Below are 24,184 nucleotides of genomic sequence, written 5' to 3'. Positions count from 1 at the left end.
AAAAAAAAATCAAACAGGAGCTTTGCAGAGAGTGAAGACTTATATCTGCAGATTTTTCTCATCAAGAGGAAAATAAAAATGGTGCTTAAAACTGAGGTAAAGATTGCTGGTTCTATATCTGTTTAATGGACGTGTCGTCTCTCTCTGCCCACGCTGCAGATCTCAGTGCATCTGAAGGAAGGCACAGACTGTCTGGCCACCTTGAAGAATAAGCCTCAGCTCCACAGCCTGGTGGCCAAGCAGCTCTGCCAGAACATCTCTGGCAAGAACACCATCATCTTCACAGGGCCGTCCATCACCAGCCTCGGACTCTTCACCGAATTCAGCAAACAAGGTACACAAACAAATGATAACATCAGAAATCTGTTGCTCTGTCTTTGTAATACTGTTTAAATAAAACACCTTTTGTTTTCTAACTTCCTTCTCCTCTTCTGTCATCTCTCAACCTCTACCTTTTTCTGCTTTGGTTCACAGAGTGTAGTCGATCTCCCCTACTACCTTAATACTTTGTTTGTTTGTCTTTAGTCGTGTTGTTGTGACGAAAGCGTCAAACACTTAAAGGTGGGGTGGGTAATTTTGGAGAAACCAGCTCGAGTGCACTAGAATTTGAAAATACACAGCCGGAAAAAATCTGCCACTTCCTTACAGAGCCCCTCCTCCAACACACACGAACGCGCACATGACCAATGAGGGCACGAGATAAGTTTGTGCACAGATGGAGGGCTGACAGGCAGGTAGGCCATCCAGTTACTTTAGCCGGGCCGGCTAAAATGATTGGTCGTGCTTTTTACAGTACTACGGCTTCCACAGATGACATTTTTTTATGGATTTGTTGTCAAAGCACTTAAGATATTCATTGCTATCGGGATGTTAAGAGCATTCCATGGAATATAACAAAAAGTGTATCTCGAGCCGGTTTCTCAAACTTACCTACTCCACCTTTAAGAGAAGACAGACTGTTGCATTTCCCTTTCAAACTTGACTTCACAGCACTAAAGTATGCAGTCAGAATGATTCACTTTTTTTCTACATCTGTCCTTGTGCCCCAAGTGAAACATCTTAATCACATGGGGAGTGTGTAAAAGCACAAGCATGACTCATATGGCAATGCAAACATACGCTAGTAGACCGTATTGTATTTGTCATGTTATGCTTTTGTTTTACAGCTTGGGACCTAAACGTTTCTAAAACCAGTTAAAATGTTTTAAGAAAGTTGCTTGACATTGTAAAGAACAGGCATTATGTCTACATGTAATTCCTAAGAAACAATCCAAGCAATTTGCCACTCTTTTGATTTCATGGATAATTTGTACTTCTTTTAAGAATAATCCATCTTGACGACTGAATCTTAACTGTAGGGACTTGTCGGGATGGATGTTTTTTTTCTTTGCAAGATTAACCATCCTGCGATGCACTGCTGTAGACTGTTAATTGTCTTTTTATGCGTAATACATCAAGGGAGATTCAGCTAGAAGTACTTTGCTTTTTCATAGCTACAAAATAAATCAATAAAAAGCAGACACTTTAATAAGACACCATTTACAGTATAACACCTGACAACAAGAACCTCTGAATCCAAACAGGCTTTTTTGTCTTTCTGTTACTTACAGCAGTGCTTCTCAAACTTTTTTCAGTCATGTACCCCCTTTGAAACATTTTCTCAGCCAAGTACCCCCTGACCGACACCAAAAATGTTTGATCGAAAAAGCCTATACAAATATTTCCAATATAGTGATGTTCATTTCATTTCATCCCTTTATTTAGACAGATAGGTCCCTTGAGATCATGGATCTCTTTTACAAGGGAGACCTGCATCAATTTAGTTCCACATGAAACATAAAAACAACATAAAAACAAACAATAGAGGACATCATATTTACATATTCACCAACCCTTACAAACACCCATAGTGTCAGAAAGCATCTCGTGCAGACGTGCCTTAAAAACATTCAGAGAAATAAAATTGCTCAATTTCAATTCTTGCTGAAGATTGTTCCAAGCAAGTGGAGCTGCGCACATAAAAGCTGTCTTACCTAAGACAGTCCTTACTCTTGGTACATCTAACAAGACTACATCCTGCGATCTCAGACAATAGCTGCTTGCAACTTTCTGCTTTACCAGAGAACAGATGTAATACGGGAGTTTGCCCAACATAGCTTTATAAATAAAAGTGTACCAGTGACTGAGCCTCCGTACAGAGAGTGATGGTAAACCTGCCTTGGTATACAGTGTACAGTGATGTGTAAGCGCTTTACAATTTGTGACAAATCTCAAAGCACTGTGATACGCAGCATCCAATTTGCTCAGGTAATTGGCAGGTGCATTCATATACAACAAATCCCCATAGTCCAGCACAGGTAAAAAGGTCACAGTGACTAGCCTTTTCCTAGCCTCAAGCGAGAAACAGGACTTGTTTCTAAAAAAGAACCCTAGCCTAACCCTCAGTTTTTTAAGCAGGTTATTGACATGAAGTTTAAAAGAGAGACAATCATCAAGCCAGATACCAAGGTATTTGTAACAGGCAACAACTTCAAGTTTTGTTCCTTGCGTAGTTACAATATCTAAAACTGTTAGGTTTCCCGAGAAGTGACTGGAGATGAGAACCCGCTATGCAAGCACTACAACTGAGACTGTGGCCAAAAAGGCTTTATTTTGTCCACGACACTGACAAGGAGTTGACGAAGCACACGTAGAGGGAAGACGTAGAGCTGGGCTCTTCTGGAGGGGAGGCTGGACGTGGCAGGCAGAGCAGCTGGAGTATGTGGATCTGGAACAGGAAAAACAAGCAGGATTAGGAAATGATCTCCCTTCACTAGGAGCATCAAAAAAGTCACTAGGAAAAAACACTAGTAGGCCTGGACGATAGTTTACCACTGAAGAATAAACGAAGAACTGGTGAAGTCTGAAGATGGGAACCAGGGTTTTAAGCAGGTGCAGGTGAGTAGTGGCAATCAGTGAGATGAGCAGCAGCTGAGGCGGTGAGTTGGCGGGAATCGGAATGTAGGTAACGACGCCCAGCCAGGGAGACAGACACATAGACAAACAGACAAAACAAACACAGACAGGGGAAAAAGAAGGAGGAAGTACTGCAGATCCTCACAAAAACAGGCTCTGGTGTCTTTTTTGCTTTTGAAAAGAGCATTACCTTGGTTTTATCCACATTTAAAAGAAGCTTTAATTCAGAGAGCTGAGTCTGAATAGTGTTAAAAACAGCCTGTAATTTAACAACAGCCTCTTTAATGGAGGGACCTGCACAATACATCACAGTATCATCCGCATAAAAATATAAAGTAGCTTCATCCACATTATCACCTACGCTGTTAATATATATGGAGAATAAAAGTGGTCCTAAAACAGAACCTTGTGGTACACCATTAGAAATGTTTAACCACTCAGAAGACAGTCCATCAAAATGAACACATTGGGACCTTTCAGAGAGGTAGTTCACAAACCACCCCACTGCATGGCTGGATATGCCAATACTGAGTAGCCTCTGCTTTAAAATGCGATGATCAACGGTGTCAAACGCTTTGGAAAGGTCAATAAACAGAGCTGCACAACTCTGCTTATTATCCAAAATACTAGTAATGTCATTTACCACTTTCATTGTGGCAGTGATGGTGCTGTGTCTCTTTCTGAAACCTGACTGATGTCTAGACAGGATATCATTTATACATTAAAAACTCCTTTACTTGTTCACTCACAAGTCGTTCGAGCACCTTAGCCAGAACTGACAATTTGGAGATTGGCCTAAAGTTATTTAAAATAGTTGCCTCCCCTCCTTTCAGTAAAGGCAATACATAAGCAGACTTCCATACTTTTGGAATTGTATTTGTGCTGAGGGAGAGGTTAAAAAGAGAAGTAAGAGGTGGAGCAATAAAATCTGCAGCTATCTTTAAAAAGAAAGGTTCTAAGTTGTCCGGGCCAGCCGGTTTCCTAGGATCTAACTTGGATAATGCTTCATGAACAATACCAATAGTTAAAGGAGTAAAACTGAAAGGGTTTTCCAGACCACATTGTTCAGAGTCAAGGATTGGAGCGTTCACAGAAGCAGAAGTACAGTCAGTGACAGAATCAAACAGAGAGCCACAAGACACAAAATGCTTATTAAAGCAATTAACATAGTAACCCTGTCTGATATAATGCCAGATACTGTGGTGAGGCACGGAGGTAGCTCATTTGGGATATCACCAGTGGAAATCGATTTTATGACTTTCCAAAATTTCCTAGGATTATTCAGGTTTTCTGTGGTAACTGACAAATAGTACTTTGATTTAGCACTTTTTATTTGAGATGTGAAGCTATTTCTTAGCTGTCTAAAGCGTAGCCATTCTACCTCTGAGCCTGATTTCCTAGCCTTAGCCCAAGCATTATTTCTCTCATGAAGTAGACTGGACAGCTCAGCAGAAAACCAGGGATTGTTTCGTCCCTTTACTCTAAATTTACGCAGAGGTGCATGTCTATCTATAATTTTCATAAAACCAAGATAAAAATAAGACCATGCAGTTCTCATTCATAACACTCCGTTCGATGTCTCACTATGGGATGCGCCTCATCGCGGAGCAAACAGAAGCATCAATCTCATTACGCCAATCCTGATTGGCTGGTGATCTTGACGTCAGCGTCAGGGAATTCACCCCCTATAAGTAGCTTGCGCCACGACGCATGCGTCATTCAAACACCTCTTCTCGCTTCAGAGCACATCTCTATAGTAGCCGGACAAGCTTAACGGTCCACAGACTGAACCCAAATATAACCATTTCGGTCGACGGGCGCTCGCCGGCTACTCCTTCTGCTTCGCAAGAAGACGGTAATACTAACGCCAGTTAGTATTAAAATCGACCTCGCCGTTTCTTTCACCGGAAAGTAAGGAAAGGTTTTGATTTTTCTCAAGCTAGCTACGCACCTGTTGCTAGCTAGCTTCCCCTTACTACCGACACCACAGTAGCGAGGACGCTTTTCTTTTTCTCTCTCACGGAGGAGAAAAGAATTAGAAGTATATTGACACACCAGTCAATATTCTTTGAGAACAAAGGACCCACACCATCCCTTTTTCTCCGGATTAAGGACGGGTTGGTAACACTTTTTCTCTCAACGACGTACCTGTTACGAGCGGGTCCTCTCCACGCCACGAGGCGAACAAGATGGACGCCTCTCCCCCTCACACCAGAGGAGTCAGGGACTCGGAGGCTCGGTCATGCGGCTGCGGGTTGAAGATAGCAGGTACAAACTCACACCAGGTCTGCTCGTCCTGCCTCGGGCTGGAACACGCCCAGGAGGCTATCGACAACCCCGGCTCGTGCGGGCGTTGTGCCCGTTTGACCCGAAAGAGCCTCCACCGACGGCTTGCACACCAAGCTAGCTTGTTGGAACAGGACTCCCTCATGTCCACTGATTCGCCGTTTGGCAATCAAGACACGGGGGCGTCCGCCGCAGAGACTGAGCCCCTCACTGTGTCGGTCTGGGGCTCACTAACAGCGGTAGCTGCGGAACCGGGATCCCACGCCGTGTCAGGCCGGGACCCGGTGGCGGCAAGAGACGCGGGAACGGAGCCCCACGCCTCACCAGGCGGGAGCTCCCGGCGAGACCTCACCATGGTCTCGCCCGCGGAGGATGTCCTGGAATTAGACTACATGGAGGACGAAGAGGACACCTCTGAGTTCCTCCTGTCTAATTCGGATGAGCAAGAAGAAGATATCTTCATGTCATCGGCTCAAATGGCAAAGCCGGGAGCGATGGCTGCTCTCCCGGGCGATAGCACACCAGCTTCGCCCTGTCTGAGCATGGACCTGCAGGCCGCGTGTCAGCGCACTGCGTCCAGGCTAGACATCCCGTGGCCCGAAATGGCCAAGGAGACCGCCAGGTCCCGTTACGAGGGGAAACATTCTCCCCAAGCAACGAGGACAAGGAGGCAACTCCTCCCGGTCTTCCCGGAGATGTTGGATGAGGTGTCGGTCTCGTGGAGGGACCGACCCTTTAGCAACAAGGCCCCAATCCAGGGTGCCTCCTCCCTAGACTGCGACGGTATGGAGAGGCTCGGCCTGCTCCGCATAACGCCGATGGAACTGCTGGTGGCAGCCCACCTCCTACCGAGGATGGGCCAGTCACCAAGCAGGAACCCCACACTGCCAGCGAAGGTGGACCGTTTCCAGTCGACCATGACTGAACGGTCCTACAGAGCCGCAGCGTTGTCCGCCAGGGCTCTGGACGTTTCCTCACTGCTAACCGCATACCAAGCGGAGCTCTGTGAGGATATGTCGAGTAATCCTGGACCGGCCGTTCTGGACGAGTTGGCCGCGGTCACAGACATTTGTCTCCGTGTCCAACGCTGCGCCATCCAGGCCACGGGCAAAACAATGGGGATCATGGTGGTGCAGGAAAGAGCTAGATGGCTCAACCTCACCAACCTCCCAGACCGGGAAAAGGAGGATGTGCTTGACATGCCCATCGTTCCCGAGGGGATTTTCGGCTCCGCTCTTGCCTCCATGCAGAGGAGATGCGAGTCGAAAAAGAAGGAGGACGAGGCCCTCCACCTCTGCCTCCCTCGAAGGGCCCAGCTGCTTCCTTCACAGCGGCAGCCCTTCGTCCAAGCTGCCCTGAACCCTGCTCGGTTCAAAATACCGAAAACGCAGAGGTCGCAGTCCGCCCCGAGTCCCCAGCCCAGGCAGGGGACGAGGGCGAGCTGGCCTAGAAAATCTCCGGTTCCGGCTGCAGCCCAGGCGCAGCCAACCCAGAATTTCGGCCAGCAGTCGAGGAAGAAGACGAGCGGCGTGACAGCCCCTCCTTCTCCCCTCTGTGACAGAGCTGGAAGTCTGCGGTTCCCCAGCTCTAAATGTGTTCCCGCCGCCTCGAGAGATGCCTCAACACCATCCTCAAGTCCGCATAAACACATGTCACACACTTATTGATTTTTCTGTCATAAAACATTTTCCGCTGACGCATCCAGGCTTCGAGCCAAAGGCGCAGCTCGAAAAAATGAAAAGAAAAACAATAAACAGTCCGTCAACTGTTCCCTTTCTGAGAGAAGCTACGGCCTCTCTCAAAGGGCGGACAATTGACGGGTCTGTGAAGGCACCACCGTCACGCGCATGCGCAGTGCCGGCTGGGGCTGTAAAGGCACCACCGTCACGCGCATGCGCAGTGCCGGCTGGGGTCGTGAAGGTACCACCGTCACGCACATGCGTAGTGCCGGCTGGAGCTGTAAAGGCACCACCGTCACGCGCATGCGCAGTGCCGGCTGGGGTCGTGAAGGCACCATCGTCACGCACATGCGTAGTGCCGGCTGGAGCTGTAAAGGCACCACCGTCACGCGCATGCGCAGTGCCGGCTGGGGTCGTGAAGGCACCACCGTCACGCGCATGCGCAGTGCCGGCTGGAGCTGTAAAGGCACCACCGTCACGCGCATGCGCAGTGCCGGCTGGAGCTGTAAAGGCACCACCGTAACGCGCATGCGCAGTGCCGGTTGGGGTTGTGAAGGCCCCACCGTCACGCGCATGCGTAGTGCCGGCTGGAGCCGTAAGGGCACCACCGCCACACGCATGCGCTGTGTCGGTGGGGATTGTCGAAATGGGGCACCACAGTGCTCAGACACTGGAGGGCCCCATAACACAACAAATAGAGACTCAGAGGGGAAGAGACGTGACATCTCAGCTGGCTCTAAGGAGCATACAGCGGGAGATGCTCACGACATCTGCTTGGGTTTCTCAAGACAGTTACACGGAGCTACAGACTCCAAGTCACCGTCACCCCCCCTCGCTTCTCGGGCATTCTGCATTCGCAGGCCCAAGGAGAGTCAGCCCATATTCTTGAGAGAGAGATTCTCTCACTCCTAGAAAAGAGGGCTATATCTATTGTACCCGCCGAGCAGAGTCAGGGCGGCTTCTATTCCAAGTACTTCCTCGTTCCCAAACGGGGAGGGAACGGAATTCGGCCAATACTTGATTTGAGGGCTCTGAACAAATATCTAAAAAGATATAAGTTCAGAATGCTCACTCACACATCTCTGCTGCGGCTCGTGCGACAAGACGACTGGTTTACATCAGTCGACCTGAAAGATGCGTATTTTCACATCCCAGTATATTACTCACACAGGAAATATCTGAGATTCGCATTTCAGGGGATCTGTTATGAATACAGAGTACTCCCCTTGGATCTGTTCGCATCGAAAGACAACGCTCAGTGTCAGCTGTCCTTTTCGATGTGCGATCTAAATGCACCGTTAGGCGTGGATTCACTCGCGCACGATTGGCCCCCGGGCCTTCTGTACGCATTCCCACCCCTGGCTCTGATACCCCCAACTCTGGCCAGAGTGAGAGAGCAACGTCACACACTTATCCTGATAGCTCCGCACTGGCCAGCTATGTACTGGCTAGCTGAGATATATCAACTGCTGTGCGGGCAGCCATGGCAGCTCCCACTACGCAGGGACATACTGTCCCAAGCGGGGGGGGGGGCGATCTTTCACCCACACCCAGAGCGCTTGGCTCTATGGGCCTGGCCCGTGAGTGGTACAATCTGAATACAGTGTGACATGAAGCTGACCCTGGCAGCTGCCAAGCGAGCCAGTGGCACTCATGCACTATCTGTACAGTCTTCATGCACTCAGTTCGCCCCAGGGCAAACAGAGTGTGGTTGAAGCCCAACCCTGCCTTTATCTTAAGGCGGTTGGTTCAGGTACCACATTTGACATTGAGGCATCCTCCCCGCCACTGTATTCCTCCGGGGAACAGCGGCCGGATTTGCCGTGTCCAGCCCGTGCTTTACGCACGTACAGGGACAGATCAAGGGTGCTTCGTCATAATGACCAACCCCTTGTGTCCTGGGCTAACCCTTATAAGGGCAAGCCTGTTACTAAGCAACGGCTCTCCCACTGGTTTGTGGAAGGAATTGCTTTGGGGCCCATACGAGTCAGAGTTCGCAGGCACCCTCGGGTCCGCGAGCTCTTTCGACTCAGGGTCTGGCTGCATCCTGGGCTCTGTCCAGGATGTCTCCCATCCAAGACATTGGGGCAGCGGCGAGCTGGTCCTCGCCGCTCACTTTTGTCCGCCTCTTAACAGGCCGGACGTTCTGCTCCCAGTGTGACTCAAGCAGTGCTGGGCACCTGGTTGAGTCAGAGCTCTACCTGTTAAGTTCTGGTTGGTTTGGTGATTTTCGAGATAAGCTCGTCTGACAATACGGGAGCTACAATTTCCCATAGTGAGACATCGAACGGAGTGTTATGAATGAGAACTATAGGTTACTTACGTAACCCCAGTTCTCAGAGTAACATGAAGTGAGATGTCTCACCAGACGGCCCTCCTTGCTATGGTGAAGCGAGAAGAGGTGCTTATTTTGAATGACGCATGCGTCGTGGCGCAAGCTACTTATAGGGGGTAAATTCCCTGACGCTGACGTCAAGATCACCAGCCAATCAGGATTGGCGTAATGAGATTGATGCTTCTGTTTGCTCCGCGATGAGGCGCATCCCATAGTGAGACATCTCACTTCATGTTACTCTGAGAACTGGGGTTACGTAAGTAACCTATAGTTTCCACATCAGCACACAGATTGATTTTACCCCAATCAAAATCAAACAGATCATGTAAAAAATGAGTATTTATGTGGAACATTTGTTAAAATTAGATCAATTAAGGAGGATTTATTTGGGGACTTAATATTTGGGCGAGTAGGACTGTCTATAATCTGGGTCAAATTCAAAGAGGTACACAGGTTTTTAAAATCCTCTGACACAGAAGTTAACCAGTCCCAATTAAAATCACCAAGCAGCACTATTTCCTTGTAGGAAAGTTGTGATAACAGTTTTGCCAATGACGATAAAGAGTCCTTGACCGCCGAGGGGGCCCTGTAGCAGCCCACCACCATGACCTGTTGACCCTTTGTTACCTCAATATTCACGGCTACAAATTCTAGCTGTTTACTAACAGATTTGGAAACCATATTAGTTACACAAAACTTATTTTTCACATAAATGGCAACGCCACCACCTTTTTTAGGCCGGTCAGTACGATATACACTGTAACCATTTATGTAAATGTCAGAGGCCAAAATGGATTTATCTAGCCACGTTTCTGATAAGACAATGACATCAGCATCAGTCGAACTCGCCCAAATACGGACAAAATCTAATTTAGGTAACAGACTACGCACATTTAAATGAATGAAACGTAGCCCAGATCTAGATATAAAATCAGCAGGAGTAGCTATTTGACTAATACTGCTAGGTGGACCTGGATTTGGCTGTACATTTCCTGATAGTAACAACAATAAAAAATACTAGGGATGCACGATATTGGTTTTTTTAAACCGATACCGATAACTTCCTGCTTCTCAATACCGATAACAAAAAAATGTTTACGCCACTAATTATTTTAACGCGATTAACGCATGTGTATTTTTTTTCCTCGGCCGCCCCGTAGTTTCAGAGCGCATTGAGTTTAAAATACCATCTACAAGCTGATGCTGACAGCCCTGCTCCCGTCGCCCGCTTGTGGCAGACCACACTTCCACGCTCACCGGCAGGCACCGACTGGCCATCTGGAGGACCGGGAGGGTGTGTGTATGTGGCCCGAGCGAGCGAGAGAGAGACCTTACGTGCATTGTTGTTGTTAGCATCTGGTGCTAGCTAGCTGCGCTAACGGATATACGGAGCTGTTTAAATGAAAACAGAGGAGCGACATTTCGCCACAACTGCGCCGAGCACTTGACTTTATGCAGGAAGCCGGTTCGAGCATATGCCTTGAGTTGCACATAGCTCCAACGCCTATACCACCGACGACATGTTTGTTTACTGTCCTGGCTTCACGAGTTAGGGAGCGCTGGATTTGTGAAAAACTCCCCTCTTCCTAAACCACTAATACCACAGTACTGGCAAAACGGGAGGAGCCGAGTGAAAAACAAGCGCCCCTCATCCCAATCCACATTATCAGGATGACGTCATAATTCCTAATATCGGACCGATAATTATCGTGCATCCCTAAAAAATACCAAGCACCTTTTCCTCTTAATCAACACACCTACATTGTCAGCTGTTCTAGAGTCACCAGCAAACTTCGCGAAAGTGAGATTAGAGTTTAAAAAACAATTCTGAAGGACCATCGTGGCAGGCATGTGAGAAAGACAAACATTTTCCGAAATGAATGTCCGCGACAGTGCAACCAGCAATTGTTTGTGCAACACCTCCGAAACTGTACAGGGGATGTCCACTGCGGGCGGCAGAACATACCCGAATCCAGTAGATTCCCTCAGTGTGTGATTTATTAACTCCTTTACAACAAACTAAGGATATTTTCATTTTATGCATGAAAAAAGAAAACAAATTTAAACTGATTTTTCAAAGGAGTTTTTCAACTGAAGTAATATCTGTTTAACAAACCAATGAACAAAATCATATATTATGCAAAACTATAAAATACAATACACCAATTTGACATGTTTATATGAGGACCCCCTTGGTGGTTCTAGGAATATTTTATATAAAATTGTGTTTTCTATTTAACTTATTGTACTAAGATTATTTTTGTAATCATGCATGGTATTTTTTTAATTCATTTTTTTTTCTTTTTTTATAAATCTCACGTACCCCCTGCAGTACCCCAACGTACCCCTAGGGGTCCGTGTACCCCCATTTGTGAATCATTGAGTTATGGAGCAAATTGCGATATTTCATGCTGATAATTTAGCTTTGAAGATTGTTTCAACAGAGCTCTGATTTTCATGCTCATTATACCAAAGGCACATTTTAGGAAGACATTATAATCAGGGCTGCACATAACTGGTGCGCAGGTGCGCATGCGCACCTCCGCCAAAAAAAGAGCACCGTGTCATTTGAAAAAAGGCGCATTTGCGTACCAACATTGAGAGAGAGAGGGAGAGAGAGAAGAGAAAAGAGAAAAGAGAGAAAAGAGAAGAGAGAAGAGAGAGAGAGAGAAATATATTTGCGAGTTGCATATGAACCTATGATATGAACTCAGGGCCGGCCCGTAGCGCTGGCGTAATAGATGTTCGCCTAGGGCGCCAGATCTGTGGAGGCGCTGCGCTGGCAGCTCTGGGAGGGAAAAAACATTTTTGACCGTTTTGATTGAAAAGTTTATTAACAGCTTGTATATTGGGGCTCATCCTAATTTTCGGCCTTGATGTAACAATATTCACAATTAAGTAAATGTAACACCCTTTTCACCCCGGTTACACGTTGCATTTGCCCTGTACGATGGGCGCTGTAAGTGATGAAAATGGGGGATGTTGGCTTATCTGGCGCCCGCAGCTCACAGCCAAAGTGCGAGGGAGAGAGGGAGGGTGCACCGGTTCCGGCGCTGTTGTTATTAGCATCTGGTGCTAGCTGCTCTAACGGAAGAAGAAGATGTTTCTACAATGATGTGGAGGGAGAGTCCTCTCCAGTCAGACTGAGAGGCTGATACTACAGCTCAGTGAGGTAAAGGACTCTGAGTGTTTAGATAGTTCACTTTAGTCTAAGTTCAAACGGTTTGGTCACAATTTATGTAAACACATATTTCCAAGGCACTCCTTTATAATTATTGGGATAAACAGGTTTGAAATCATTCCAATGTATACTAGGACAGTAAACCAAAAATATCCTTTAAAACTGGAGAGATACAAAAAAATGCATAAATACATAAATGTTAAGGTAAAATAAGATATGAATGAACAACACAAATAAAATAAGTTCCATTCATTTGTTATTGGCTATGGTAGGTTATTGGTTATGTTCACATACTTATTTGATTACATCCACTTGTCTAAGATGACAACAGAGACTTTCGACCCAAAACCAGCTATTGACTTGTGGATGCAAGCAGCTGATCACAGACTCAACCAGAGAGAAAGTATAGGCCTACATCATCAGCTACCATGTCTGACAGAGAGGAAGACAGTGAGGAGAACAGTCAGGAGGGTAGTGACGACAGCTTGTAGGATTACTGGTCGTGCTAATGTTGTCTTGTGTTCACCTCTGCACGTGTGTTCTGTGTTCACCTCTGCATGTGTGTTCAGCGCGTGTGTCTGGCAAATAAAGTCAAGACCCCCTCAAAAGTTACGGTTTATTTCATTTTAAGGATGAGCACCAAGCAACATCTCCAGGTGCTCCTTTGAGAACCAGGGCAAAAAAGTTATGTGCACCCCTGATTATAATCCTGTTGTGGTTAGGGCGAGTCACATTTAGATACTCTTCAGTGACCCCTATTGTAATAATAGCAGATATGGGACAATGTCAACATGCCATAAAAGGATAAAAATGACTGAATAGGGGAGGAAGAGAAAAAACAATCAACATAACAGATGTGACTCTTTTGACGATATCATCAGGGCAAGTATTTACATTCACTATATATATATTTATATATATATATATATATATCTATATACATATCACAAATGCTCTTTCGCTAAACAATTAGAGACGAGCCATTTTAAACTCAATTGGGCAGAGCCGCAGTACGCCAAGACAAGAAAAAACAAGTTAAAAGATCAAATCAATATTTGTCTTCATAATTAGCTACCATGAGGCATTCAGCCAAAAATCTGTCCTGAGCTTTTGAAGGCATTGTCCGCCATTTTGTCTTTCTTTCATCCTGGATTTATGAGCAGAGTTAATCATCTCTAAAGCACTTACTCTGGGCCGCACACATACAAAAATGTACTGTACAGATACAAATCTTACTCCAAATTGAGATCATTAACTAATCAGCAGCACTCAGCCGCATGATTGTTCTGCCACTGCTCATCCATGTAAGAAATGAACAAATTGAATGGGTGGAAAGCATGGGCGTAGGAAGCATCCTGAATGTGGGGGGGACATTTTTAATGGGGGGTCGCCCCCCACGAAAAAAATAAATAGATTTCCTATATTCTGGTGCATTTTAACAGGTGGTTTGATACTTTTATGTGGCTATACTAGTAAAGAAAAGAAACATATTTGATTATTAATTCAGAGCCGTCTTTGAATTAATAAAAAGCAGTTTAAATGCTCATTTTTTGTACATTTATATACAACAATAACAATATTGTGCATTGAGAGATATTGTTGTGGAGAGCCATTTATATATAAATCGCAAAATACATTTGTGAATCCTTCTGTGAGCATTTATTAATATTGAGACTGATCTGACTCCATACAGATGTTAAGTTCACCTAGGAATGGTATCATTGACTTAAATGTTCAAATAAATGTTGCTCTTCTGTCTATATTGGTCATATGATGCCCCTTGACTGAAATGTTTCCTGTTCAATATCCCCACTGATTTCCTTAACATTCTGGGATCACAATTTACTCTAAACTGTCATTTCCCTTTCATCACTCACCTCAGCAATGGACCTCTCTCCACTGTCCCTGTGTTCTGCCTCTGCCTCACTCTCAAGCGCCTAGATATCAAGAGAGGTCGTGAAGTGATCATTATTTATTGAGCAGTATACTCTTTCACATTGAATCATAACAAGTCATACTGAATGTAAATACAACTGACTCTAAAGTAAGTCCCAGTCTGTGACATTGGACATTTTGAAGACTCAAAGCCCCAAGCATTAGGTAGAATATTAGCTAGTCTATGTAATGTGCACAGAAAATAAATAGTTAACTGAATACTGGGATGGAAATTGCCTATAAGCACTCAGTAAAACATAAACACACACAAAGAGCTTCTGAATGATAAGAAGTATAATTAAAACATAATGCACATTACCATTTTGAGAGAGAGTACCTAAGAACTCAGAAAATAATCTCTTATCGAACTGAGGCAGTAAAACACACTGACTGCGTCTGACATGTTATGATCATATTGGGGATATGGTGTTTACATGAGCACAGAGAGATCGGGTTATTCATGTTCCCTGTTTACATGATAAATACTAGTAACCTGGCATTTTGATGCCTTTTCTCATCTAAACTATTCAGCATTTGTATCTCTCTATCATGACATAAAGACAAAACTCCTCTCAAGAAGTGAGACGCCGCCGCCATCACTGTTGTTAACTGATTAACTGCTACCAGCTGATGACTTACTTTCCTCTTCTTTGAAAAAAATGTTCTTATGTCCATGTTGTTTGGGGGAGAAAACATATCAAACCAAGAGATCGTCAGCTTTGATTTTCGCTGTATTAACCATTTCCTGAACATTTGGTGTGTGTGTCTTTTACTGCCTTACCTCCGCTACCGGCATCGCTTCATACAACAGGTCTGAGCTGTCCAACTATGACAACACTCCTTGAACATGCGCGCGCTATGTGAGAATCTACCTTGGTACAAAGTAGCAGTGAAAACATGGTAGGCTACGGAGTTTCATTGATTTGGGCATTCTCTCAATAAGCAAGTGGAATGGATTTGATAGTGAAGCACTGACACAGCGCTCTACAAAGTGCGGCGAGTGGATAGACCAATTCACGGACTTTCCACATGGTAAAAGTGGGGGGGTCTAAACGAATCATTTGAAAAAGTGGGGGGGACTTGTCCCACCCTCATATAATGGCTGCGACGCCCATGGTGGAAAGACAAAAGACAAGGGAAGGACAAAGGCTGTATGAAAATAAGAGAGTACAGCTGTGAGAGAGATAAGCACTGTGCAGGAGTTTGCTCTCCTAGTTGTGGTTCAACTCAACAAATACTCATATCTGAGAATCTGCAATTGCCAAGAAGTATCCAAATAACTGCTGATTATCTCTCCTTCATCTACCCAATTCATTAATGGACTATTGTTTCAGTTAAGGATGAACACTTTTTTATCATTGATGTTACTAGGGCAACTCACAATTGTATTACTTGAATTTCTTCCACCGAATTGTTGGTTATTTCTTTAATTAATCGATGACACTTTGGTCTTTAAATATCACAAACTAGTCTAAGAAAATAAATGGCCATTTCAATTTCTGAAAGCCCAAGTTGACATGTTCAGATGTCTTGTTTTGCCCGACCAAAAATTCAACGAATATGTATTTTTATATCATGGAAAAATTATAAAAGAAAGCAACGATTTGAGAAGTTGAAATCAGGAATTGTTTGCAATCCTTAGGAAAATAATATCAAATGATGAACTAATCATCCAAATAAATAATTTGTATGTTTACCGACTCATGGGTTAATTTACTAATCATTTAATCTTAAATTGGTGTTGTATTCATACGTACCTATACAAAATGTTTCTCACATCTGTGAAAATACTAATAGAATATCTCTGTGTTACAAAGTGATTCGTACAGATGTTAAGATGTCTTTGCGTTGATCCCTCTCCAGATATCTACTGCTGTGGCCTGCTGAGCACCAGGAAGAGCGACTGCACAGGTCTACCACAGAACATGTTGGTGTGCAGCTCCACGCCAGCGCAGCGCGGCCAATCACGAGTCATGATGAAGGGCAGCATGTCGCTGATCAGCTGGTACAACAAGGGACACTTCAGGTTCCTCACCAACGCTTATCCCCCAACAAAACAAGGTAAACTGCTCTCCTGCACCCAGAACTAAAGGTGTATGTGTCTCACTGAATCATCAATATTTAAAGGCTTTTAGTTCTGACAATATGCATTAGTGCACACGTTTTTCAGTGAAAATAAGCTTACCGTCAGCTCTGGATGTTACCATCAGGTGAAATTGGCAAATGCTTAAGTATTCATGTCAGGGAAAATCAATGAGAGCTTCTAATCCATGATAATCCATTTCCAGGAGCGGAAGCATCATGATATTCTCACATAGTCTAATCCAGTGGTTCACAAACTTTTTGTGCCCAAAGTAAAAATCTCAAGGCACACCTATTGTGCAAAATAGCCCTTATAACACGTGTTATCACTCATATCATGTAAAATATCTGTAAATGTGCATAATTATTTACTAATGCCAAATAAATAAACTATATTACTCATGAAATATTTATTAACGAAATATTTCAGAAATTAATTTGAAACTTTATCAAATTAGGCTTCATCAAAGCAGCAACACACTCATTTAAACCAGACAGGTCACAACATTAAAAATGAGGCAAAGGAAACTCAGCAGAAATTCAGCACAGAGAACTGTCAATGCAAGGAAGCGGCATTGTCCATGGTCCTGAACTACAAATTATAAATGTAACATTTCAGCAATCAGCATTGAAACATGTGCTATTGTAAATATTTTGCCGATTTACAAATTAGTGAGATACATGATGTGCCTGTCGGGGCGCGCAGATTTTTGTAATCCTTGGTGGCACTGAGGAGAGGGCCACTCGCAAGTCCTGTTCAACAGAGAGCCGTGACCTCCTGTTGTTCTTCATGTAAACCAGAGTAGAGAACGCCAACTCCAGAGATGGGGTTGTTACTAAAAAAAATGTAATATATTACATATTACTTTTAAAAAAGTAATATATTACACTACTTCGTTACTATCTACATAAAGTAACTCGTTACTTTACACGTTGCTTTACTCGCCGAGCACGTACGAACTGCGCATGCGTGAGTGGCAATAACTTTCCTTACCAGCAGGCGGTGGTAGTGTGTATTTGTCATTCAAAACAGGCAACAACCGGAAGACAGAGAAGAAGAACAGGCTACGTGATATAAACAAACAACAAATAGCGTGTGCGGTAGCTTCACCTTAGCATGTGTTCTTTGCAGGTGTGTGTTGAGGTTTGACGTGGTGTTTACAGCAGTGGGTAACAGCTTCTGGCCTGGACAGTTTGCACCTCACCGTCACATTCCTGTCTATTCTTCGGACGAACTCAAAATAATGGGCATACCTCCACCCCTCTAAAGTTATCGCTGACTCAGCCATGTTTATGCAGCACTGCACGTGGAGATGTGGACGCACAAGTCGCGCAGATTACGTACATATAAACCTACAAAGTACTGATATAGTAAATAAAAAAATTATTATTTTTGTGTAGTTGTATATTGCAATAATAAAGTATGGTTGTCACAAAATCCCACGGCACACCCGGACTTGCCTCACGGCACACCGTTTGGGAACCACTGGTCTAATCCACCCTCGTTGGAAGCGTTTTGTTCGGTCTTAAACTCAGTTGAAAGGCTGCAATCTGTTTGAATGACGAATGTGGAAGGCAAGCCCCAGATCAATTAAACTGTTATTGTCTATGATTGATTTCCCCCCGTGTGTGTGTGTGTGTGTGTGTGTGTGTGTGTGTGTGTGTGTGTGTGTGTGTGTGTGTGTGCGTGCGTGCGTGCGTGTGCGCGCTCAGGGAGCCTCTCGTCTCCCACTCAGGTCACATCTAAACAACAGGGGGGGGGGTGTGTGCAAGTGATGTTCACTCTGTACTAAAAGGAGAACTAAATGAGTTTCCAATACAATCAATAAGGATTATAAATAAAAACAATTGTTTTCTTCTGATGACACACATTACATTATAACAGTTAACACTGCAAATTAAAAAAAATGATCCTAGGTTGGCGAGAGTAAAAACAAGTTGAATGTTAGATTTACATCATATAATTTATGTCTGAACGTGACTCCTAAGCTCAGTCAGATACATATCCATCAATCAATCAATCAATGTTTATTTATATAGCCCAATATCACAAATGTTACATACAGACGCTTCAGCAAGCGTGTTGGTTAAAAACTAAAGTCTGGATTTAGTTCACGGCTCTCTTAACTAGGTGATGAGATGTAAAATAAAGTATATACTGCAACTCCAATTCTCATTTAGAAGGGATTTTGCCAGACAGTTATGGTCAAGGAGGTAAATTAGAGAAGAGTCTCAACATACATAATAGTGGGTCATTATACTATTCGGGTACAACATTTGCACCGTAAAATCTGACCCCAGAACAGATGATATGTTTTCCTTGGTAAAATATCTGAAGCAAACACCAATAACAGTGGAGCATTCAGTCATGTAGGAAATGTTATTAGTTATACATGTGTAACCACTAACATTATTAATGGCTACATTTACATGTCCCCATTATCGTGCACGCTGGCTCACTGTCACGGCTTACTGCGACTCAAATGGAACGGAGCCATTGTTAATGTTATTAGTTTCCCCTGTGCGTTTCCTGCTGTGAATAAGACCCATTACTGAGTAAACAAAGCAGCCCTGCAGGGAGCAGAGGATGAATGAACCCGCTGCTTTCCCTCTCCCCTTCAGTTGGCCCCATAGTCTTAAGAAAACGAGTCTCCTCAGTGGGATCTGCTGTCTGTGTCTCACTCTCATTTTGTGCTGTGTTTGTTTGTGGCAGGTATCATCATTAAGAGGAAAAGTGGGGAGATCACTTGTCCCCTGGCTGTTGAGGCCTTTGCTGCGCACCTCAGCTACATCTGCAAATATGACGACAAGTACAGCAAGTATGTACAGCATAGCAAGTTGATTCATGATGTTAATGTGACAGTGTAACATTTGACCTGCTTTCTTGCCTAAATCAATCCTATTTTAGACGGAACATGACATACTTCCCTTAAAGCAACATACTGTTGTATATCCTTACCTTTTCTGTTATGACCATTGGCTTAAGGTGACCAAGGTGACTCAACGTAGAGAAATATGCTGTATTTGAATGAAAATGTGTTGGTTGTTACCTCATAACAATTAATTTTATTTGAGCTCAATTAGTTGATTGACCATACTTGATTTTGACAATCAATACATCGATTAAGATATGTTTCAAGCTCAAAAATACTATTCAACTTCTCCAATTTGATGATTTGCTGCTTTTCTCAATTTCTCCTTTGCATTTTTGGCATTGAAGGATATCAGAAATTGTAATTTTTCGGTATTTCGGGAATGTCCTTGCAACACAATAGATTTTGCTATGAACTGACAATACTCAGTTACCTAAATAGCTCTTTTGCCAGTGTTACAGTACATTCATCATGTCACAAAACACAAAGTAAAAACTCTGTATCCTTTTTGCCCCTGCTTGTAATCAGCCGCATTTTGAGGTCTTTATTGATAAGAATTGACTTGCCATTATCATGTTTTCTTGACACTTGTTCAGTAAAAATATATATTTTCCTCCCACAGGTACTTTATCTTTCATAAGCCTAACAAGACCTGGCAGCAGGTGTTCTGGTTGAGCATCAGCATCGCCATCAACAACGCGTACATCCTCTACAAGATGTCCGACGCCTACACGGTTTAAACGCTACAGCCGAGCGCAGTTTGGAGAGAGACTGGTCAGGGAGCTGCTGGATTTAGACGACTGCTCTCCCCACACAGTGAGGAGGAGGACGGCAGCAACAGAAACATACACACACACACACACACACACAAACACACACTTACACTTCATAACAGTTGTACAGACTCTGAAGTCTGTGTTTATGTGATAATACTGAAGCAGTGCCAAGTCTATGTCTCTCTTCTACTAGTTGTTTTCGGTGGTACTGTAAATATTCATTAACACACAGCTGCACTGTACACAGAATAATGAGCCATGGGACATTACACATAACTCAATTGCAACTTTTAACCAAACAAATGTACTAAGGATGTGTCACCAGGAGCTATTTCACAGGCAGAGATGCAGACGGAAACAATGAAGGAGCAATTCAACCTTAAATGATGTCAGCTTCCAGTTTTTTAAAGAGAGTGAAGGCTCAAACATGAACTTGTCAGGCTAAAAGGCTTCATGTATCTCGATGTAAACTCTGCAAAAAACACCTGTGATCGTGAAACAAGAGCTTAGTAAACCAGGACTATAGTGTGTTCACACGCTGCATGCATAAAGAATCTGGATTGTGATGTTTCCTTGTTTGGTGTGAAAATGATTTCTGCTGGAAGTGTGTGTGTGTGTGTGTGTGTGTGTGTGTGTGTGTGTGTGTGTGGTGTGTGTGTGTGTGTGTGTGTGTGTGTGTGTGTGTGTGTGTGTGTGTGTGTGTGTGTGTGTGTGTGTGTGTGTGTGTGTGTGTGTGTGTGTGTGTGTGTGTGTGTGTGTGTGTGTGTGTGTGTGTGTGTGTGTGTGTGTGTGTGTGTGTGTGTGTGTGTGTGTGTGTGTGTGTGTGTATTTAGCAAGTGGAACTGCCATGTGTGTGCTCGACGTTGAGCCTGAGGATGTAAATGTACGGCTATTGTGACCCAGATGTGTCGTGTTGCTGCATACTGTACTCGCTAGAGGAAGACTGTCAGGTGACATAAAGCCACACACAGCAGTGTAAATACCCTCCTGCTTAAAACAAGCCCAAACGTTTTTAAAAATAGATTTTATTTGAATATATTTTAAAGAACTTTAAAGAAATGTTGCATATATATGTATGATGTTCAATATCTTCGACTCAAAGGCAACGATTACAGTTTGGGAAGATCAAAACATTCTTAGGTTCTATTTATTAAGAGTTTAGCACTTAAACTCTCAACTAGTCTGTTGTTCCTGTGGTCTTATCAGATTTGACTGACAACATAAAGTAATATTGATAAATCCTGATGGATGCTCTAAAATACGTGACTCCACCTACTTCAAACCAGTGAGAAGAGCACGAATACAAATATCAAACTCTCTTGTAAAAAAACGTGTTCCAACTGCACACCTGCAATCTACTTCTGAATCAACACTTTTCTAAGACAGACAACCTCTAATTGGTCTGTTTAATTACTCAAGTAGTTAACTGTGCTTTGCGTGGTACAACAAGCTCAAAATTGCCTTGATTTGATGTTATATAAGCCAGTGTTGCTAAGCAACAAGTACAATCTTGCCGAATGGGCAGAGCTTTGGACATATTGGTTGGCAAGATGTTGTTCAGGAAGAAAAAACCAAACCCAAATAGCTGGTGGTTTACAAGCTGTCCAAAAAAAACAAATCTTAATGTAAATAGAAGACTATGTGTGCCCTAATCTCATCAGGAAGTCCAGAAAGTAACACATGCATTTAGAACTGGATCGATGTTATTTATCATAACAATTGCAAGAAAATCGAAATCTTGTTTATTATTCATGTTTTTAAGGAATTATCTTATGTCTCTATTCAGAAGTGGAAGCAAGGAAACATTTATTTCTTCAAGCAGCCCATTTCTTGCCAAGTCACAGATTTACACCTGCCACCCCGCATCCAGCCAATGGAAGTGTGAGTGGAGAGGCGAGTGTTTATTATCTGATTAAATTGCACTTACTGTCTTCGGATCATATACCACACTGCTGTCTGTAGCTTTAATGAGTTATCCGCAGTCCACTGTGCTTTATTCAACGTGTCATGCAGTACACATGTTATTGCAGTGCTTGCATCGCGCTGTGAAGATTTTAGCTGAAGGGTTTTGATGTGTGCTTGCTTAATGAGCATGGTTCGATGTGTGAATAGATATAACAGTGAGATGATGGTGGCAGGCTCATGCACTTTCCAATCACAGTCGTGCACTTTGAGGAGAGTTGTATAGCAACATGTTTACTAGATAATCCTTTTACTTTTGAACCCTGTGGTAGTATCCACCACTCTAAAAAAATTGATTGATAAGTTCTGTAAATATACATATATAATTGGAGTATATTAAAAAAAAAAATGAGGTAAGACTGAAAATTAATGACTATAACCAAAACAGAAACGTTTCCACTTTAGATCTAGAGTACAAGGTGAAGTATGTATGTGTATATTTTGTTTACAAATTATTGCACTGAGTGTTTGTCCATTATCACTCTGTCACTGAGACTCAAGATTGTGATTTTTTTAACTTTTTCACTAATCCAAAGCATTGCTGTTGTCATTGTTGCTCTTGTGTCTTATCACTGTTCACCTAACACTAACACTGTCACCCCCCGTCCTGTCCTGTGTTTGTCAACCGTGGTTTTATGACGTGAATGTCCACAAATTACACAGATGTTTAAAAATTGATGAGATCGTATTATTGAAATGAAGAACAAGTGTTTCTGCAATTTTAGAAACACCTCTTGTCTGTGCAAATGTCCTTTGTTTGTGAATAAAGGAAAAATCCACACTGCTGAAAAAATCTTAAATCAGTTTTAAAAGAGTAACTTAATACCTTGGTGAATATTAGTAGGAATTAGATAGCTCTCTTCCGCAAAACAACCCTTTAATGGTATTTTTCATATTCCCAATAACAAACGTGATGTTTCGCAAAGAATTTGTCAAAAGTAACTTCAGTGATATTAAATATAAGAATTGACTTATTTAATATCAATAATCACTAAGATCTAAAATCCATGAAATAAAGAGCAGAGGAACTAATTTCTCCATCGAGACTAACCTGAAGAGGCCTTGATGCGATTTTTGTTCTGAGTGAGATGCATAGGTGCAGACGAGACAAGTTGAGAATAATAAAATGGTGAGGCACATACAACTTTCAACAGTATCCATAGGGTGATTTTTTTCCTTCAGAGTGTGTCAAAAGTGTATCAAAATTGGACATAAGCAGGTGTCACATACACACCCTATGAATGCCAGGATTTGAGTCCTTATATCGTTCGGCTCAGACCACAAATGAGAGGAGATCATGCACCAGGGATTGTGCAAGGCCATGGTACTTTGCAACAAATGATATGAGGTGAGGGTAGTATTGAAGTTTTTTCTGCCAGTATGGAAACATCGTTATCACCCCAACTGCAGACCGAGCTGAGCAGCTTTATATTGCCTCCCTTTTTATCCCCTATCATAAAAGAAAGGCAGAGGATCCTCTTCTATGATGCTTTAGCTAATTTAGCTCAAAAAGGGTTGTGTTTTAGCAGAAATAGATTAAAAAAAACATGGCTTCATTTTAAAATCCTCAGGTTGAACTCTGAAGTGATTATTCTCTGCAGCTGGCTCTATTGATCAGTCTTGAATCAGATATTTCTGTAGTGCCTTTTCTGCTCATTGTTCCCTCATTGCAGTGTTGTATTAAATTATGTTAATTTAAATGATAAGAAGAGATTTCATTTTTAAAACATGTAATATGGTTCAATCCTGTCCTGCATGGTGTAAAAAATAGAAACTAGAGAGAAAAAACACCTTCACAGTAGAGTTTTAGTAGTTGAACATGTGTTATGGAGCCCTATGCCCTTGTACTATAGCTGTAAAGTTTCCCTTCAAGTAATATTTCACATTTCCACATAAACAGTGCCACTGGAGTCAACACTGCATCCTTTGTTATGAGCTTTGAATGTATCTCACAGACATACATCATTTTTAAATACCTTGTCTTTGTGCAATGGATAAATGTACCCCTCCATAAAAATCTAAATGATAGACAGCAGATTTTTTTTTGCATTAACCATAGAGTGCAATTTAATAGAATAGGTATTGAGCCCCCCTACAGTCAGAACATCAAATCGACAATA

General features: G+C 43.1%; 2 protein-coding genes across 3 annotated transcripts in view; one reads left to right on the top strand and one right to left on the bottom strand.

Annotated features, from left to right (window-relative positions):
• LOC117560841 (piggyBac transposable element-derived protein 5-like) overlaps window positions 1-20,066 on the top strand; it is a 33,394-nt gene extending 13,328 nt beyond the window's left edge. The window contains exons 4-7 of the mRNA XM_034237918.1: window positions 160-334; window positions 16,235-16,432; window positions 19,167-19,272; window positions 19,949-20,066. Of these exons, the coding sequence (XP_034093809.1) occupies window positions 160-334; window positions 16,235-16,432; window positions 19,167-19,272; window positions 19,949-20,066 (597 nt within the window). The remainder of the gene's footprint in view (window positions 1-159; window positions 335-16,234; window positions 16,433-19,166; window positions 19,273-19,948) is intronic.
• LOC117560838 (CUB and zona pellucida-like domain-containing protein 1) overlaps window positions 1-24,184 on the bottom strand; it is a 121,887-nt gene that overhangs the window by 46,915 nt on the left and 50,788 nt on the right. The window lies entirely within an intron of this gene.

Source organism: Gymnodraco acuticeps, unplaced genomic scaffold (genome assembly GCF_902827175.1).
Source record: "Gymnodraco acuticeps unplaced genomic scaffold, fGymAcu1.1, whole genome shotgun sequence".
NCBI lineage: Eukaryota > Metazoa > Chordata > Actinopteri > Perciformes > Bathydraconidae > Gymnodraco > Gymnodraco acuticeps.
Note: the sequence above shows the minus strand (reverse complement) of the source record. Positions and strands in the feature narration are given on the sequence as shown.